This window comes from Haliotis asinina, chromosome 2 (assembly GCF_037392515.1).
Source record: "Haliotis asinina isolate JCU_RB_2024 chromosome 2, JCU_Hal_asi_v2, whole genome shotgun sequence".
Classification (NCBI taxonomy): Eukaryota; Metazoa; Mollusca; class Gastropoda; order Lepetellida; family Haliotidae; genus Haliotis; species Haliotis asinina.
Window position 1 is genome coordinate 37540083 of NC_090281.1, and position 17124 is coordinate 37557206.

The following is a 17124-nucleotide window of genomic DNA, read 5'->3' on the forward strand; positions in this document are numbered from 1 at the left end:
TTCACTGAATAATAGACCTTTAATGACTGTTCCAAACACGTCACAGTTTGATCCACAAAAACTGTCAATTTCCCCAAACGACTTACACTTGTCAATAGCGAGGAAAACATACAGGTGATTTCCAAGGAGATTTGGCTGAAGGCAAAAGGCAGAACTTAACCAACTCTTCAATTGTTGACACGTGGCCTCAAAACAAAGGCACAGTCAAGCTCCGCCCTTGGAGCAGGCTAAGGCCATCTTGGCAACAACCCGTAAACCCTTTTTAAAATCAGAAATAGTATCGATAAATGAGACTTTCAAGGATTTTTCCAAGAACAGAGTTTAATATTTCAATGCAAAGTTACAAATACACTTAGGCTAAAAATTATGGCAAAAAGTTGGAAGAAACTTGTTGGAATTCAGGCAGCTGGTAAACAGCGATGAGCTTAGGAGACATTCCTCTCAGACTCAGGTGGATTCACCATGATATGTCAATATTTAGTTTTTTGTTGTGAATATGGCTTGCATGGAATTCAAAGCTGAGCACATTAAATATTGACCTTTGTTTTCATGGCCTTGAAAGGTGAATCAGAGTCCAAACTGATATGAGAGTTGCCATTAAATCTCTAAATTATTTCTGTTCTCTCCTACTGTTTACCTAACAACATTTAAACCCAAATACATCTTAGAAATAGTTTTGCTTATAATGAAAGGTAGTACACTTACAGACATTGACATAACCATGCAATTAGTTGTCTGAATTCAGCTGCAGTATCTGTACAGAATGTAACACAAACCTTGGGAAACACATTTTCAAAATCTACTGAACTTAACGACTTTGGCTCAAAAACCGATAACATCATCAAAATGCTTATCAAGGGTGGCATTTCCCGTTAATCTTCGCATGTGAACAGGTAATTTACCTAAGCCTTTTGTTCAAATGTACTTTAAAAATTCTTAAGAAATTCAGTGAGCTTTGTGTTTCACACATGAAAGGCCCAGCCAGTACAGAAAACAACTAACTACCTACTATTACAATAACTCATACAGTGGCAACTATTCTGCATGTCTTTCCACAACACAGGGAGCAGAATTGCCTCAATTATGCTGGTCTCCCTATGATAAACTGCAGGCAATTTGCCCCACTATTATGGCTACACTAGCTGCTGAAGTAATTGGCCTTTGCCTGTGCATGGACAGGATGCTCCTGCGACAATCACCAGTTCCTCTACGACCTGGTTTCCACCATTCCCAAATTTCCCATGTCTATACAAGGCATGGCTATCAATTTGTTTTTCACATTTTGACAAGTAAACAGATTGAGTTGGTGAAGTATGAAGATTTGGTTCTCATTAGTGTAATATTCTCAGATCCTTGTTGAGTTGCTCTGAGCGAGCTACCTACATATTACATTAGAATACTTTAATGCTCAACAACAATCAAGGTCACATATGTTGACATTTTTTAACAGAAATATTTTTTTATCTCATATATCAAACAGTATCATTACACGGTTCTCACCTAACCACTACACGAGCAATGTTTCAATCCTTTGAATAACATTAACTCAAAGACCTACATCCATTACCAGTCTGTCAATGAAACTTAAAATGTAACAAAACAATGTCTTAAAAACAACCTGTTTTGAAATAGTTAATAACCACCACAGGAACTCTGGCCTATGTGGTCTGTTCTTTTCCCTGTTGGAATTTCTCCTTAAACCTAAACCTTGAATGGATGACAACCTGTTTTGAAATAGTTAATAACAACTACAGGAACTCTGGCCTATGTGATCTGTTCTTTTTCCTGTTGGAATTTCTCCTTAAACCTAAACCTTGAATGGATGTAAACATGCAAGATTAATCAAAGAAGAAGACACAGTTTCATTTTTTTCCTCTTGTTTTAATTGTATTCTTATCAGCAGCACAGCTGCAGGTGTCAGTTTACCCCTCATGAACTGATCAATCAACAATCTAGTACAACTACATAGACAGTCTCCAAGTCATAAGCAACAACTGTATCTATTATTGTTACAACTGCTACTCCAACTACTTCTGCTGCCATTAAACAATACCTCATACTACTTTACCAAAAATTTGCACAGATACTGCTACTACAACTGCTTCCAATACAACTACTTCCACATTTGCTATTTATACTACAACTACTTCTACTGCAACCAGTATTTCTACAACTGCAGGTCCACCAGCTACAACCACTTCTACTTCTCATACTATTTCTACAAGTTAACTACGTGTTGCCTGATCCAAACTGTGTATAAAGGAAACCTTCACATACAATCACTATTGCTATTAGTACTGGACTCCTATCACCTGTGGTTCCTTTGTTGAAAACAAGTTTAAATTCAGCAAAATTGACTTACATGGTTAAAATCTCATTTTGTCTTATTTCTTCAACTCTTAATGTGGTTCTGATTATTCTCAGCTTTAGATTACCAGCAATGTGACAATAAAAATTCATTAACCCTTAAAAGACTATCCTGCTTGTGTGTCAAACACTTATGAGAAAGCTATTCTCAGCATACACTAATCTCAAACATATTCAGCTATTAGCAAACTGGCTAATTTGATGCCAAGCATGTAACTCGCTGGGAAAATTACAAGTTATTACATGCCGGAAAATATACTTGAAATTTCTCAAGCCTTCGCTTGTAAGGTGACAACTCTGTTATGCCAAGTATATCTAATCAATAAGCAATTCATTAACAAAAGGATACCCTTGACTTGAACCAACCTATTTCCTTCCGGACGGGAGGGGAGAGGGGGGGAATAGGGCTTGGCGCAATGCTCTTAAGCATGTATACTTCCACTCACCAAATGTAAATCAGTACAGATTAATTAGCATTATGAAAAAAAAGGGATTTTGTCCATTCCCTTGCTATGCTATTCCATTATACAAAGAGTTCTGAACCTTGTTGCGGATTAGTTTAGTTATACGCCACTTTTAACAATATTCCTTCAATATTACAAAGGGGACACCAGAAATGTGCTTTTCACAATGTACCCATGTTGGGAAATGAACCTGGGTCAGGGGTCGTGACATGGAAATACTTTAACTACAAGGCTACCACACTGCAAAACACCTCAAGGACTCCAGTTTGCAGTATATCTTCAGCAGCCTCTGCTGGTCACTGACGACCCAATGGACAGATAGTTAGGTCTGGTGACGTTTGGCAGCATGTCATCATACCCAGTGGATCATTATAAACCCCATCCTTCTCTGGATTGTCTTCTCCGAGCTCTGGCCATCACGTAGCCAAAATAATGCTGAGTGTGGTACTAAACAAAAACGAAAAATGTTTCCACATTGTTAAACATTTTTCACCAAGACAGCTGTTACAAGACTAATAAAAAAGCACCTAAATACTTATAAAACCTGAAACAAGATCTAATCAAGAAAAACATAAATATATTCACATTAGGCAGAATCATAAATCAACCAGACCAGACATCATGGCATGTTTTCTCCACTATAAACTGCAATTACCATAAAATCTCTGAAAAGCCTGCTACTGCTGATTACATGTACTCAATCAATTGTAAAGTATTCTTCAGAAACCCATGCCTACCAACCATTCCGATTCAATGCATTGTATAAATATTTAATGCAATATCCATGTAATTGTAGGCTGTGTATATGTCAAACCAATTACATTCAATACAAGGTCTTTATGATTCATAATCTTCCTTAAATGGCAGATCAAGCCTCTCATATGACACAATTTTGCATATCATACAAACTAGAGTATTCTGTCATCAGCACAGTTTTCAGTCAGTGAGAAAGATTTAATACCTATGTCATTCAGATAACAAGACAAAAATGTATTGGATAAACAAGCATCTACTGCTGACATAGCAAACGTTATTGTATGGCGTGTCAATTTTTATAATTCAGAGAAGGAAGCAGCCATATGTTCAACAGATTTCATCAAAATTTACTTAAATAAATTAATTACAACAAACTTCTGTCATCTCAAGAGCTCTTCGAAAGGGGCCAAGCAGATTTCAAGAATTCTTTATTGCAACTTGTCATTAACAATTTCAGAGAGACATTAGCTACTTGGTAGTCCTGCAAACTCCAAGTTCAAAACATCTTCTCGTATATCCTGACCCAGTTTCAGCCTGGACGCAGAGTGTGGGAAAATGATCCTATCGAGCCCTAAGTCGCCTTTTTTCAGAGCTCATAACTTGCCTGCAGTTCTGTTTTTCCAAAAATGCCTCCTCTGCTCACTTGTATCTGTTACCACAAAGTTTAGCCTTGTTTGTACATTAACAACAGTAAACTCCCAGTTGCTGCTACACCATCAACTCACAGCAACCACAAGATATTTATATACACATAAATGTACTGTTATGGAAAACTTGAGTCAATTTGTCAGCTGCATGTATCATGCACCCTATCTCATACTAAGCTTTCTGTTTCCAGTGTTCTTTGGCTCGCAGTCAGTTTGTGTCAACAAGATAAGATCATTTAAAATGTTTCATCTGTTGTAGTATACATTCCGGTTTATTGCTCATTTTAAATGCTGAAAGATTTTAATTGAAGCCACATTTTTTGTGCATCTATCTAGGACAAACTGCTTTAAAATGTCTCATGACATGACACATCTCATTTGTATGTATATTTTCTGCTACAAGAGTGTAACACTTTAATAAGTCTCTAAAAGGACTTCTTGTGCTACAACCCTGCACACAGATCTCCATGAGAAACTAACTATCCTGTGACAAGGGTGAGAAACTAACTGTCCTGTGACCTGGGAAGAATCTAGAAACTAAAATCCAACATGATGTTGCTTTCTGGCATTACATCATTATCTTGACCGATTTTGTATGCGAACATATAGGTCTATACATCCGATTTTCAGGTACCCATTTCTAACGGATAGTTGGACTGAGTGCAATGTGGACGAAGTGCCTTGCCCAGGGACACAACACAGTATGAGACCCAGGTCACAAATTTGGTGTCTCTACCGGGATTCGAACCTGGGCCTTTGGCATGAGAGGTAGCTAACCACTACACTGTGGTGTGCTCCATTGTCCCATGACCTGGGTGAAACTCTATCCTGTGAGATGCATGAGAAACTCATTCTACTCTGACCTGAGTGAGAAACTAACTGTCCTGTGACAGGAGTGAGAAAACTAATTGTTCAGTGACCTGGGTGGGAAAACTACTGCTCTATGAATTAGTGAGAAATCAGTTAATTTCTATCCTGAGTCAATAACCAACTACCTAGAAACCTGCATTAGGCCTTCTTATGTCACCTGAGTAAGAAACCATTTGTTTCATAACCTGTATCAGAAACTGTTCTTTAACAAGCCCAAGTCATGTCAACTGAGTGAGAAACTAATCTGACCAATATATAACAAACGTTATGTTCATTATTCATCACCAAAAGCTTTTCGGATTAGTTTGTACGACATTGTAACTGTTCTGTTTATGATTCTTTAACTTGGATGAGAAAGATTGCCATGTATAATTACTGTAAACAATGACTGAGAGAAGAACAGGAGCATTATGGTCTACATATTTATATCTTGAGAAAGAGGTCAATATACGAAATGCCTACCAAGGACTACTCAGGCACCTATGATAATTACACAGAATAACTGTTTTCCGTAATATAGTATACAACTTTATGGACAATAACTGTCTTGTCTTTGCAGTAAACAAGAAGTTGTATGCTATCCATAAAGTTGTATGCCTTATTACTGATTCACCAACTTCTGAAATAGAGATCAAACAATTAACTGTTTTCAGGTAGATAGAATTTAACAACTACTTGTAAAGATGACAGTTGACAGAACTCAAAAAAACATAGTAATTATCTACTATTTGACAAACAATTTGTATTTTGACCGAAAACTTAAACAACTGAGTCATGCATAGGTATATAGCTACAAGCTTATCATGAAAGTAATGTTACGGGTCAGAACACTACAGCAGTCATCCTGGTTCTATCCTATATGACCTCATCCTTGTGAACAGATGACTGGGATGCTTACTTCCATCATGGAGGGAGTGAGTGTTACATAGTACAGCAAGAGGGATGAAGACTTCCCTTCCCATACATTGCTGTCAGTCTATTGCTATGCGTTGCTGTACCTTGATGTATATTGTCAATTAACATCATTACATATTTCAGTAATCTATAGATTTGTCTAACAGGATTGTGTGGTCAGGTTTGTTGACTTTGTTGATACATGTCATTTTATCCCAGTTGCAAAAGATGCTGTTGATCACTGGATTTTCATGTCCAGGTTCAGCTTTTTATAGACCACTCCCATATAACTAGATAACTATAGCTACATTGCCATACACACCCTCTACATATATTCTCCTACACACTGACAGTTTACATTGTGAATACAGTATTGTACATCCTACATTTAGGTCTACATTGCATTATCTTGTCTGAGTACTTGCTCCCATACTGCATGTATATATCCCTTATGTCGGCCAACTTCCCCACCAACAACAGGTCCATGATTGGATACAACTGAGTTGTAGTCAGGTCATCTCTCTTGGACAGTTACAAGTAAACAACATTTATGAAATGATAAATATACACCTCAGATCTCTGATAGGCATTTAGGGGTTGGCTGTTCATAGATTAGCTTCACATTTGAGACTACTTCTTTGAGAAGCAATTAGGTAGGTGCCTGACAGCAAGCATGGATTCAAATCCTGGATGGGATCGAACCCAACAAAACTACTAGAATCTGTACTAATCTGAATAAGAAATTGTCATCCCACATACTCACTTTCTAAATTATTCAACACAGACAAACAGACTGAAATCCATATATCAGGTGTCAAAATACAGCAACTGATAATATTAGTCTGTAACATATGAAAACATGTCAAAATTCAGTTTAAATGTTTCAACAGCAAAAACATACTGTTAGTTGTAACACTTTACTTTCCAAGTCTCCTGTCTTAAATGTAAACCAATTATATCAGGAAGACTTAAGGCACCTGAAATCAAATGATTATGTGAAATATCTAAACATTTATCCTTCACTCAGTGTGTTATGAGCTGTTGTGATTTCTGGTCCTATGTATGAATCAACAGCCATGATTTAATACAGACACAAGATAACAGACACCGCATAATACTCCCGGTGTACCTAACCTACCTCCCATAAAGTTATAAGTATACTTAGTACATCAAAATCAACAAGCACCTGTTTACAAACATGGAACACATAGCCTAACACACTTCAGGTTCAAGTAAGCCTCCTCATGAACTTATTCCAGAAACAGTACACAGTCCTGGGTAGACTAATTATTATACAAGTGTAATGATATCAACTAGTATGTAATCAGTTATATGAACAAGTGTTTATAAGTACACATTGCATCACAGAGTGGCAGCTTCCAGCTTGAATTTCTCAACCCTACTTCTAGGCTGCCAGCACTGTGAGAACCCATGTGGATGCCGAGGCCTGGGAAAATGCCAACTAACTTTCAGCCTCTATGCTTTGGGTTTACAAAGTCAACCTGTCTGCACAGAAACTGAAGCATCAAGATTGTAATAAACTTCATAGCTGTAGTATAGATTGTTAAATCTGTTCAGTGTTTGTGGAAATCCGAGGGTGAACTAGGACAACCACAATCAACAGATGTTTGCATGTGGGATCAACTTTCTCAAACTTCAACCAGCACATGAAATACTTACTTCCAATGAAGACAACCACTCCAAGTATCCAAAAAGAGCCGAGTAATGTCCCAGGCATTGTTAGTTAAGACATATTCCAGTAAAATATCCAAAAAGTGGGCTAGTACACCAAACAATCCCTGTTGTACATAAGTTTATCCCACAACAAATCTGTGTCCGTGGACTTCAACCATTGAATGCCTACACAGCCTAGTCACACAGCACATAGGGCAAAGCTCCGCTGTCTCTCCTAGTCCTCGCTTGAGCGAGCACAAGAGTTTCACATGGCAAGCAAGCGACAATTATGGCCCGGTCACATGGTTGGGAGAAGGGAAGTGGCCTATTCAAATGGTAATCACAGCACTGGGGCTGCCTGTAATAAGGCTCCCCTCTCTCACACAATAGAATTCGGGGACCAGCCAGCTTAGGCTCACAGCTGTTACAGGGGGGGAACCTTTTCTCCCCACACAAACAAATCAGTTGTGTTCAATGGACACTAGTAGCAGGTATTTCTACTTGTTGATGACAGTCAGACCTTGGGTCACTGCTGGACTGGCTATTATTGTCCTTGTGGAAAGAGAGTTTTGAATGATCTTGATTTGTACGCAAACTGTCTCCGATTTCTAACCTTGAGTGATGGGAGACTAACTCTTCCACAAAAGATTCTTAAGGCTATGTTTATATTACATGTTACTTCATCTTTAAACTGTTTTCCTCTTCCATTCCTTAGAAAAAAGGAACAAATATTCATTCCATTAAAACAACATTACTTGATGAGATCCATTTTCACATCCTGAAGAGACGATTTTCAAAACTCTGATTTTTCATATTTCACTGAAAAATGGTTGTCACTTGTGATATCACTGAGGACTGTGATAAGAAATTCAGAATACAATGTCATTCCAACAGCATCAATAACAATGTTATTCTCTGACATCATCTTGAATCATCAGGAACCTCCCATTGCAAGTTATCTCCCACATGCTATTGTCTAACTGGGCGATATTGAGTTGGATCTCACGGATATACCATATTACTTATATCCTGTAACACTTAAGGCTTCATATATTGACACTGTTCATCCAACAAAACAAGGAACAACTTCTCTTAAAAACAAATACACAAGTCCCTAAACATCAACTCATCACAGAATTGCTGTACAGCCGAACAGGTCTTGCAAATCCATACAGAGTTGGTACCATCACAGTATGTAATAACTATCTTTAGCCAAGTCATTCAGGTGCAACACAACATCCCAGCCATTGTTCAAACAGAACATCAATATTCTACACTTCCAGCCAAGCATGACCTGACGACATCATGCAGATTTCCTATCAACCACAACACAACACAAGAACTGTCTGCACTAACATTGTCAAATTCCTCATTTAGGCTGTCAGTTTTCCGGATATGCACATGAAACAGTACTCAGTGTTGATGTAAATAGTGTAGCTTCGGTCACGCTCTAGTTGGTGTTCCACCTGAGTTAACAAGCCATGCCTGAAGACAATACCTGGCCTGACACTTCTCACCTGACAAGCAGAATTCATTAACTAATTCTATTAATGACTGAATGTCAACTGGACGGAGTAATTGTTACTCCACTGTTACTGGCACGCTAATTACTTCACATCAACATCTTCAATATCATCATGAAATGTTTTAAACAAATGCTACAGCAACTTTTAAATTTTCAATTACAAAATTAATTATAATCATTAACAGGAAGTTTGTTCCAATACAAATATTAGCCTTCCACTGAACTAATGCAAACAAAACAGACTTGTAATAGTCACAACAGATTTCAACACAGAAATAAGCTTGAACATTAGTAATATATATTAGTTCCTCCAGAAATGTTCATTACTGAGAAATATGTCAAGTTGGAAAAAAAAAGACACATCACTGGTGTTTCAGTACAGTTAGTGAAACTCAGGACACAAATTCTGTCACTAAATCCATATCAGGAAAAACATAAAAAGAAATCTGAAGTATTTAATCATAACTTGCTCAAAATTAACAATCCAGTCGTCACCCAAATACTTTTAAGAAATCCCAAACACACATAAGGTCAATCTAACTTCTTATGAATATCCAGCTGATGCAGATACATCTTCAAGCTTCCTCAGGTAGCAATTAGATGTAAGTCACAAGACAAGCTGCCAATTGTTGTCAGTCATCAAATCAGGATGCAAATGTTGCTGAGGTTTTCCCAGCTGAGACTCAAATCAACACCCTTGATGGAACACCCCTAATCTTGTCTAGATGGTTCAAGTTCATGTCCATTCAATTACATCTAGATGTGCTGTGTCTCAGCATTCCAGTTGCTTCTTGCTCCACATGCAGATTCTGCCTGGTCTGGGACAAGTTCAAAGGATGATATCACTGGGAGAAATGGGTGCATTCTAAACCATGTGTTTGTCTTATGGAAAAAGTATGCGTTGTTCTCGAAACAAACAAATCCTTTGTGGACTCGGGCTCCACATTTGTGTTGTCTTTGTGAATAACTAGCCCCTAGAAGTTCCGCAGGATGGATTGTCGATCGCAGCCCCCACCACTGCCTATAGGGGCTGATAGCGAGCACTCCGACAGTGTGTTTGCCTGAGAGTTACCTGTCCTTGAATAGGAGGCTTATTCCAGATTCTGTGTAGCTTTTTGCATCAGAATCAACAAACCTGATCGTTAGCTCAAGAAAAACGTCACATTTTGGGCAGCATAGTTGACCCATTACCTGAAGCATAGATACTCTCACATATAATGGGGAATAAATGCAATAACAGCTATCAGAAGGCACTATTTATAATTAGTTGCTGCAGAACTAATATTCTGAAAATAATGGAATGATGGAAGCCATTCAAGATTAAGTTCGGGGTTGTTCTCAACAGGACTACTCATTACTGATTTTGAATCAGCCACTGAACCTAACTGACTACACTTTATGAGCAAAACAATTTTGTCAGAAAGACAGTGACTGCCTAATCATTTTCTGTACCTGTTTGTGGGAAGAGCTCATCATAATTCTACAACAAATGCCTCACACTATTACACTGAAAACTGAAACTACTGCAGAACATACAGTAAGGCAACACATCAAGTTGTCATATAAACTGTCATGTGTGAAAAGTCAAATCTGTACCAGAATTTGCTGACCAATTTATCACTACCACAGTTTCAAAGCGGTTTCATAAATACTCAAAACATTTCCATTGAATAAACAGGCTTTCAAAGAATTTGGGTTTTTTATTTTGTGCTTCTCATTTTTCACCCAATGTTGTGAAGTATTTTACAGCTACCTCTACCATTAAACATCTTCAAGTATATAAAGATATCTGGCCTCTGACACGTAACAGATTAACATTTAAAAGGAATCTGTCCAAATATTACAAGAATTCCATCATTATGCAAAACCCTTTGAATGAGATGTAAGATTTATAGGAAGACAATAAACAAAGAAATCTGACACACACCCCAAAAAGTTCTTAATCAGAACAAACACACAAATATGCAATCAAACCGAGTGATCATTTTGTGGCAAGACTGTTTAATTAGAAAATGACTTCATCGACATGTGAGCAATACGCACTTGCCAAAAGTTGGACAAATAAATTCATCCTGGGCAAGCAAATATTGTATAAAACTACTTCCCTGAAAACAAAGATTGAATAACAGGACATCACATGAAATAATTCTATTAAAGAATCTGTCGACAGATGTAGTTTTATAACCATGTCAAGAAAACAATTGTTTATGAATGTTCACTTCCAGGGCCCTCATATTCAATAAACCTCTCTGGCGAGAGTGTTTGGTGGGAGAATGACAGGCCTTTTGTTCTGATGGCAGCACGAAAGAGTAATTGCCTGTCCTAACCAATGAAAAATGAGCATTTGAGCTAAATGTTAAGTTTGTTCATTAACTGCATGGCTGATTGCATCAAACCATATATGGGAAATTCCTCCATTCAAATCTATCACAGACTTGTAACCACACACCAAGACATGAACTTCTTTTGTTCACGCTAAACGATAAGATAGTGTTCTTCATTTTTCGCTTTTAAAAAGACCTCATATTTTATTACAATTCTGTAAGAAGTGAAGGGAGTCTATCAGTCATGAAATGATGAAAATGTCTGCACAGTACAAATGCTGAAGGTCATTCATGTAATGTGTATGCATGTAAAGTCACATTGTCTCCAACTGATTATGATGAATTGTTAAGTAACTCAAAACGGGGAATTGTGTGTAGATATTGTTAAATCCCAAACAAACCCCTTCCTGATTAAAGCTATAGCCTTTCCTTCAAAACAAAAGCATTGAAAAACTCTGATATGCAAACAGAATATTTTCCATTTTTCATTCGTTAATACTATAGAGATATTCTTCTACTACCACCACCCACTTGAGAGTGCTGTATGAATGTGTATGTGTACATATGTTTGTTATAAGGTTGCAGTGAATCCACAGTAAGACATATATGATACATTTCATGACTACAGGGGAATAAATGCTAATACTGTTCACAGATTCAATACCATGTCCCTAGTTGATGAATTATTCATTATAGCCAGTGTGAAATAATAACAAAATAGACTATTTGAAATGATTTCACTATGCTGACAGTGATAATTTGTCACGTGAAAGGACAGCGACCATCTTTCTGTCAAATGAAATCTAAAAGTGTAGTGGTTATTGTAGTGATGGTTTTAACAAATAAATTAATGTAAAAACACTCTCTTTCTAAATTGACCAATATTCAGTTCTAGCAATCACAGATACTGAAATGAACTCATGAAGGAATGTGGGTCACGTTTCCAAATACATCAGAGCCTTAGCATGTGTAAGTATTATAATGTATATCATGTTTGCACATTTTACACAGTCCCAAACAACAATGTATTTGTAGAAAATGACCATATTACAAAAACTGACATAATGGGATGCAACAGTGAGGGAACAATGACAGACTACGTTTTAAACTGTCAGCGACAATTTCATTGGTAGAAAACCATGAAGTTCTGTCCAAAATCCTTTCAAATAGACAAGTATGAAAGACCTGGGATACATTCTGCCTAGAGTCCCTCCAGTAAGACCAGTGGAACTGTGGGATAATTTTGCACTTGTCAACTTGATCCCTGCACAAGTTCTGAAGATGTGGCTGCAATCTGATGTATTTTATGGTTACCTTCTTCTTGGGGGAGATTGCCTACAGCATCTTGAGCAATCACAGTTCTAGCTGAAGTCTGTTCTTTCTTGAACCATTCTGCAACTTCTTCACGATTTTAGTTCATTTCATTTTTTCTATTTCACTCTCTCTTTTGTCCAGTTCTTGTATGTTGTGATTGTGTTATGCTCGTACTGGTGAGAAATTCACAAAAGTAAACCTTTGCTAGTTCACCAAACCAGATTCTTTGATGAATAAAAATATGTTTAAACCATATTACTAGCATATATTTTTGTACAATCGTGACATTTTTTTCCTGTGACTTTTTTTCCTGTAACTTTCTTTCTACATTCAAAAGGGAGCTGTTCTGTCCCAAAATTTCATTGGGATCCATACATGAGGTCATCCAAGCTGCAGTCTAAGTAAACTTATCCTCAGTACTTTTGTTACACTCCACCACTGAGTCTAACAAAACCTTATGGGAGGTCGCGTCATGTAACCTTTGAGATTGACCAATCAGAACACAGCTTACCAAATCGCTAAAGTGCACATTCGCACATCCCTTATGAACTTGTCATCTCAAAAAGGTTCGTACCCGAACGATTCCGAATGCTCTTTAGCGTACGATCGCTCCCGGGTGATGCACACAGCGTACGTACAGCCATGACAACGGGGAGTAAACAGTCGCTGAAAATGGTGTTTTTGAGAATATTCAAGGATGTCATCTTGAGGAAATATTAGCTAATGGTAACTATGTCATCAGAAACCCCAAAGCGTATATACTGCAGGTCAAATAACTGTGTTATATGCTGATTTTTGTTTGTGGAGAGATCAGTCTCAGTGACCTGAATATTTTGAAAGTCCTTCCAATCCCCAAATAGTAGCCGTTGTCTGATTGGTTAAATCTGTTTAATCATCTCGCATTTGATTGGACTGTCATCGGATGCTCAAAGGTTACCTGACGCGACCTTCTACTAGGTTTTGTTAGACTCAGTGGTGGAGTGTAACGAAATACACTGAGACGAAGTTTACTTGGACTGATCCAAGCTGTCCAGAAGCCCCACAGGAACATCAGCTGCAGATATCACAGAATTATTGTGCCTACTCTCAAAGGAAGATCAGCTTAAAATACAAGGAGAATTTTCTGCCAAAATATCACCACAGGAACATCAGCAGAAGACGTTACAGAGATATTCTATGTAGAATGTCTACAGAAAGATTGGCATGAGGTATAATGGACCAGAGTCCATTCAGCAGTAAATTCTACTCAAAACATTCTACTCAGTCCCAATAACACCAACCTGAGATACAAGGGACCCATTGTCCCAGGAATCACAAGTGATCAGTACAACACATTTTCACACCTATTCAAGGATAAAATTAGCACAAGGTCAGTGGAAGTCGCGGTGGCTGAGTGGGCTAGGCAGCTGACCCTGTGTGCTGGCAATTAGGTGCCTGACTCTGAGGGTGCAGGCTCAAATCCCGGATGGGACTAAACCAAAAAAGTACTAGAATTTGTACTTTACTGAGAGAGTGAAATCCCAAATATGACATATGTAGCACAAGGCCAGTCAGGCATGATGTCTGTTGGCTATTTTTCCTTATGGGAACACTTCTGATCTACATTCACAGCCTTTGATGACATTTGACTATTTTGTGAGCCAAATTACAACATCAGTCCCATACTAATGTAAACCTTTGTTGACAAGCCAGTGGTCACTGCATGGGAAGTGATGTTGGAGTCAGTTAAATGTCATCTTCCCTCTGAACCAGTCAATCTATGTTGGTCACACACAGCCCTGATCTGACAGGCTGTCATATCTGACAGCCCCAATATATCACCTTCACAATTATAGCATGGCCATTACCACCACTGGTCAAGGCAGATCCACAGTTCAGCAGGAAGATCGTGACACTGGGGCCACAATGCAGGATTAAATATTAACCACACTATGATCTATTCATCCATTATTGTCACAATTATTTCACATGTACTGGTCATAATTGTAATACAGCACATGGTCAACAGGATGGCAAAATGTAACAATTAATTCATAATAATGGTCCTGCAATGTGTGTTCACACAGTCACTGATCTGCCATCAAAGTGCTAACAACTCTCACCTCTTCTGAAGAAAGTGAGCTGGGTCACATTTCAATTCAAAGAGTTGAGAAAACATGTGAAACACAACATGTAGTCCTTTAAGAAGAGGTTTTTAAAAAACATGATTCACTAAAGACTACATGGGTAGTGAAAGCTTTCCAAATGGCTGTTCCTAAGGGACATGACATAAGAAAAAGACCATGACGTATGTAATACCTCAAAAAGGAGGTCTCCAACTGACATGATATACAGAAATCTAAATGGGTGAGTAATGCCTCAACAATGAGCACTTCATCCCACATGATGTACAAAAAGCATCATATGGTGTCTAGCATCTCTAAAAGAAGGGCTTCAAAGGTCTTACCAGCAAGGCAGGTACACTGGTACTGTAGTTCATCAGTCCTGGTACAGCTTCCTCCATGCTGGCATGGACTTGGGTTACACGGGATGTATCTCTCCGCACAGTGGCGTCCAGTATACCGCTCTGGGCACTCACACCTTTATGCCACAAATCACCATCATTATTCCATGTAATTTTGTTCATCAAAACATAAAACAATCACAATATGGTGAGTGATTTAGTTTTACACCAGTTTTAGCAATATTACAGCAATATCAAGGCAGTGGGACACCAGAAAAAGGCTTCACACATCATGCATACGTGAGGAACTGAACCTGTGTCTTTGGTGTGACGACAGAATATTTTAGCCATTGGGCTATCCTGTGGCTCCTAATTACAACAAACAAACACAAAGGGGTAATCATCTCTTTACCTTACAATATAATTCTTAACTTAAGCAATATAACTTCACCCCGAGTAAACACTGATTTGCCAAAGTAGGAGGGACATACTCAAAAATGCAAAAATGAGTCATCAGAAGATGACATATAAACCTGGCCCCCAAATATTTGAAAGGACAAATCATTTGACAGTTACTTGATGTATTTTTTTTTTCAGACTATGTTTGAATCGTTTCATGGAAACCATGAAAAATATAAATGCCATATATCTGTTAACAGCAAAAGGCACCACTTCAAGATGTGTCTCACATATCTGCCAGGTTTTACTGAAAGATATTTTACTGAAAGAATTTTTCAGGTTTTGCTCTGGAAACGAAGGTCAACCCTCCCTTTTGAAACTAAGTCCAAATTGTTTCCATGGATACCAAGAAAAATAAAAATGACAAAAATCCTCAAATAGTGAAACACATCACACAAGCTTATGTTTGATATATCTACCAAGTTTCATTGAAAGATAGTGAACTGTTTTTCAGTTGTGCTCCAGAAACGATGATCACCCATTCCATATAAACAATATTCAAATCATTAAAAAAAAATAAACCCAAGACAATAAAAATGACAAAAAACTGGAAATAGCTAAAGGCACCATATTAGGTGCTGTTTGATACACGTGCAAATTTTTGCTGAAAAATATTAAACTGTTTTGGAGCTATGCCCCGGAAACAAAATGATTTCTGAGAGACAGACAAGGCATCAACTATATCCCCCTCACATTACATGCCAGGGGGTTAAAAAGCAGCGGGAAAGTACCACGTTTCCACTTTGAGATGGTGTTACTTGAATAAACTGTGTATGAATTGTGTCAATAATGTATTATTGCCAATGCTCATTTATCAAAGAGTGCCAGATGATTTGCTGACATAATTGTAAGAATCAGTCTTTGAAAAGCCCAATCAAAACCTTTCATAATTTCAGTCAATATATTGTTGAGAAGCAGAAACACTGCATGCTATTGCATAAACTGCCCTTATTTGCATATTTATCACATCAAAGATGTAAAGTTTATGGGACAGGACTGTTGCACTGACATCTGATACATCATCAAGACTTGCGGTAGCATTTGAATTCGGGATTCATCAGAAGCTCAGATCAGGGAAATGAATTTCACCGACAATTGGTTTTGCTGGTTTTTGTCAAGACTCTGTGTCACTGTGTCAGTCTTACAGATTTGATTGGTACAGGGTCATTTTTAATTACAGCATGAGACTCTCTGGCTTGGCTTTAACTTGGACAAAATGGTATACCACATGTGACTTTACTGACTGTCTGACTTTCACAGACTTGGAACTTAACAAAACAAATTGCCTGCTGACAACTTTACACAACTAATGTAGCAAGTTGTTGACACTTTACTTCAGGCAAGTCAGCAAATTTCTAGTTATTAAGTAAATCTGGACCAGGCAAGA

The 17124-nt window shown here is 37.8% G+C and overlaps 1 protein-coding gene across 4 annotated transcripts in view; it reads right to left on the bottom strand.

Annotated features, from left to right (window-relative positions):
* The window catches only part of LOC137273682 (neurogenic locus Notch protein-like), a 100433-nt gene that overhangs the window by 37623 nt on the left and 45686 nt on the right, over positions 1–17124 (bottom strand). For 3 of the 4 annotated variants that reach the window (XM_067806477.1, XM_067806476.1, XM_067806475.1), the window contains exon 6: positions 15282–15415. In XM_067806477.1, the coding sequence (XP_067662578.1) occupies positions 15282–15415 (134 nt within the window). Of the gene's footprint in view, positions 1–7678; positions 7952–15281; positions 15416–17124 lie in introns of those variants that run through there. The other variant, XM_067806478.1, reaches the window with a different exon arrangement.